Source organism: Otolemur garnettii, unplaced genomic scaffold (assembly GCF_000181295.1).
Source record: "Otolemur garnettii isolate 467f Iridium unplaced genomic scaffold, OtoGar3 scaffold00260, whole genome shotgun sequence".
Taxonomy (NCBI): Eukaryota; Metazoa; Chordata; class Mammalia; order Primates; family Galagidae; genus Otolemur; species Otolemur garnettii.
The window spans coordinates 805,025-807,576 of record NW_003852655.1 but is presented as its reverse complement, the minus strand read 5'-3'; the positions used below and the strand labels follow the sequence as shown (position 1 = coordinate 807,576).

The 2,552-nt window shown below is 49.8% G+C and overlaps 1 protein-coding gene across 2 annotated transcripts in view; it reads left to right on the top strand.

Annotated features, from left to right (window-relative positions):
• AP2A2 (adaptor related protein complex 2 alpha 2 subunit) overlaps positions 1-2,552 on the top strand; it is a 106,293-nt gene that overhangs the window by 92,187 nt on the left and 11,554 nt on the right. For both annotated transcript variants that reach the window (XM_012813330.2, XM_012813332.2), the window contains exon 15: positions 1,818-1,978. In XM_012813330.2, the coding sequence (XP_012668784.1) occupies positions 1,818-1,978 (161 nt within the window). The remainder of the gene's footprint in view (positions 1-1,817; positions 1,979-2,552) is intronic.

Genomic DNA, 2,552 nt, shown 5'->3' with positions numbered 1-2,552 from the left:
TTTTTTAGAGACAGGGTCTCACTCTTGCTCAGGCTGGTCTTAAACTTGTGAGTTCAAGCAATCCACCTGCCTTGGCCTCCCAAAGTGCTGGAATTACAGGCGTGAGCCACCAGGCCCAGCCGTTACTTGACTTTTTGGATGTGGCTGTGAGAAATGAGGAGAACCTGGGCCTCAGGCCTTTGGTCATACGCAGGTTTGCCTAGGGAGGTCTAGGATGGACTTTGAAGTGGGCCTGGGACTCAGCTTTGGTGCTTGGCCACGTGGCTTAGGAGGAATCAGGCAGAAGTTGCTGGCTTGAGTATGAGCGACACATAGTGAGGGCTTAGCAAGACGACCTGGCAACAAGGGGTGTCCTGTCCTTGGGGAAAAGCCTCTCAAAAGTTCATGGGTTCAGGCTACAGGCCCTGTAGCTGTGGGTGGTGCCAGGGAGGGGTACCTGCCTACAATTGTGAGTGTTTTAAAATGCAACACGGTGCACTAACTTTGCATTGATGTGAAAGGGCTTTAGAGTCTGGTCTCAGAGGGTTATTATATGAACTGATTTTTTGCCTTTATGGATGTCTAGGGGGACAATGATAAGTCATTCGTGATGAGTCTTCAAGGAAGGACGTCTGATATCTGTGTTTTTTGCCTGTAAAGCTCCAGTAGTGCCCTGTGGTCACAGAGGTGATCATGCCCCCCACAGCTCACCGTGCTCTGGCTGGGTGGTAGTGTCCCAGTGCTGAGACTGGCTGCATAGCATCAGAGTGTGAACATTGGTTTTGTGGGTGCAGCAGGTCCTTGTGAACAGCCCAGAGCAGAGCCAGCCCTACCCTTGCTCAGCCCCTTGTTTGTGGGAGCTGAGGCTCCTGTGCAGTGGATTTTGAGCGGCAGGTGAGAGTCATGTCCAGCTCAGTGGGGATGTCATGGTGGCTCTTCTCATGCCTTTGCCCAGGATTGAAAAGTAGTTATTTTTAAAAAGGCGTCTATTCTGTAAAGTTAACAACTTTCTCTCCATAACTGAATTAAATTTAATGACTAAGAATGCACTCTAGTTAGTTGCTTGCTTTTTCATCTTTTAAAACGTACTCTTGGCTCAGTGCCGTAGCACAGTGGTTACTGTGCCCGCCACATACACCAAAGGTGGCGGGTTCAAACCCAGTTTGGGCCAGCTAAACAACTGCAAGAACAACAACAAAATGTACTCTTGTGGCCAGGCGTGGTTGCTCACACCTGTATCCTAGCACTCTGGGAGGCCGAGGTGGGTGGATTGCCTGAGCTCATGAGTTTGAGACCAGCCGGAGCAAAAAAGCAAGACCCTGTCTCTACTAAAAATACAAAAACTGAGGCAAGAGGATCGCTTGAGCCCAAGACTTTGAGGTTGCTGTGAGCTATGACATCACGGCACTCTACCCAGGGTGACAGCTTGAGACTCTGTCTTAAAGAAAAAACAAAAACCCTATTCTTGTTTTGGAGAACTTACAGTAACATACGTGGTCTTATTTCTTAAACCATACATATCTTTGTGATCACTTTTATGGGAAAAGTTTTTTCAGAACTATTTTTACATTCAGAGAGGGTTTGTGAGAAGATGTAGGCTGTGTTTTTAGTCATATGACATTGTAACTGATGTTTGAAGCTTAGGTGTCTGTAGTCTTAACTCTGGGGTATGCCTGTTTCTAGGAGATGGTTGGTATCCCTCACTTACTGGTCACTCGCTGACCTGTGTGTGTCCTGTGGGGAGGCTATAGTGCAATGGGGGCCCAGTGCATGGCAAGCTGTCTAGAGCCGACCAAGCCCGGTGCTGTGTTCTGATGCTGTCCTTCCTTCTTTTCCAGTCTACACCTTCTCCATCAGCAGACCTGCTGGGTTTGGGGGCACCCCCTGCCCCTGCAGGGCCCCCACCCTCCTCTGGTGGTGGGCTACTCGTGGATGTGTTCTCAGACTCTCCCTCTGCAGTCGCCCCTCTTGCTCCCGGCTCTGAAGACAACTTTGCCAGGTAGTTGGGTTTCCTTAGTCCTGGAGACAGGACTGGCACTCCTAGCCTGACTTTTGCATGGTTGCAGCCCTCTGGACAGAGGTGGGCAGCAGTGTTCCCTCCCAGGTCACTGCTTGGGAGAGCCCTGGGAACTACTGCTGTGTGAGGGCTTTGCTCTGTCACTCCTCTCTCTCGATTGTGGACTGCCACTGCTCATGACAGAATCATTGTTCTCAGGAGGGAAGAATGAGGTGAAAGAGGCCACGTGGAGGTGGGCCCAGCATCTCACACCTATGACCCAGCCCTTGGAGGCTGAAGCATGAGGTTGCTTGAGGCCAGGAGTTAGCGGCTGCAGTGAGCTGTGATGATGCCACTGCACACCAGCCTGGGTGACAGAGTAAGACTGTCTCAAAAAACAAAACAAAACAAAAAATACTCCCCAAACTAGCAGCTCCCAGTGGGCTGGGTTGTTGGTTGTGCATCATCTGTGCAGTGATGTTTGAACCTGTTGTTCAGTGTTTCTCAGGCTGCTAATAAACACCCTTTGTAGCTGTTTATTCTTTCCCCTTCACCCCCTTTCTTTTTTTTTTTTTTT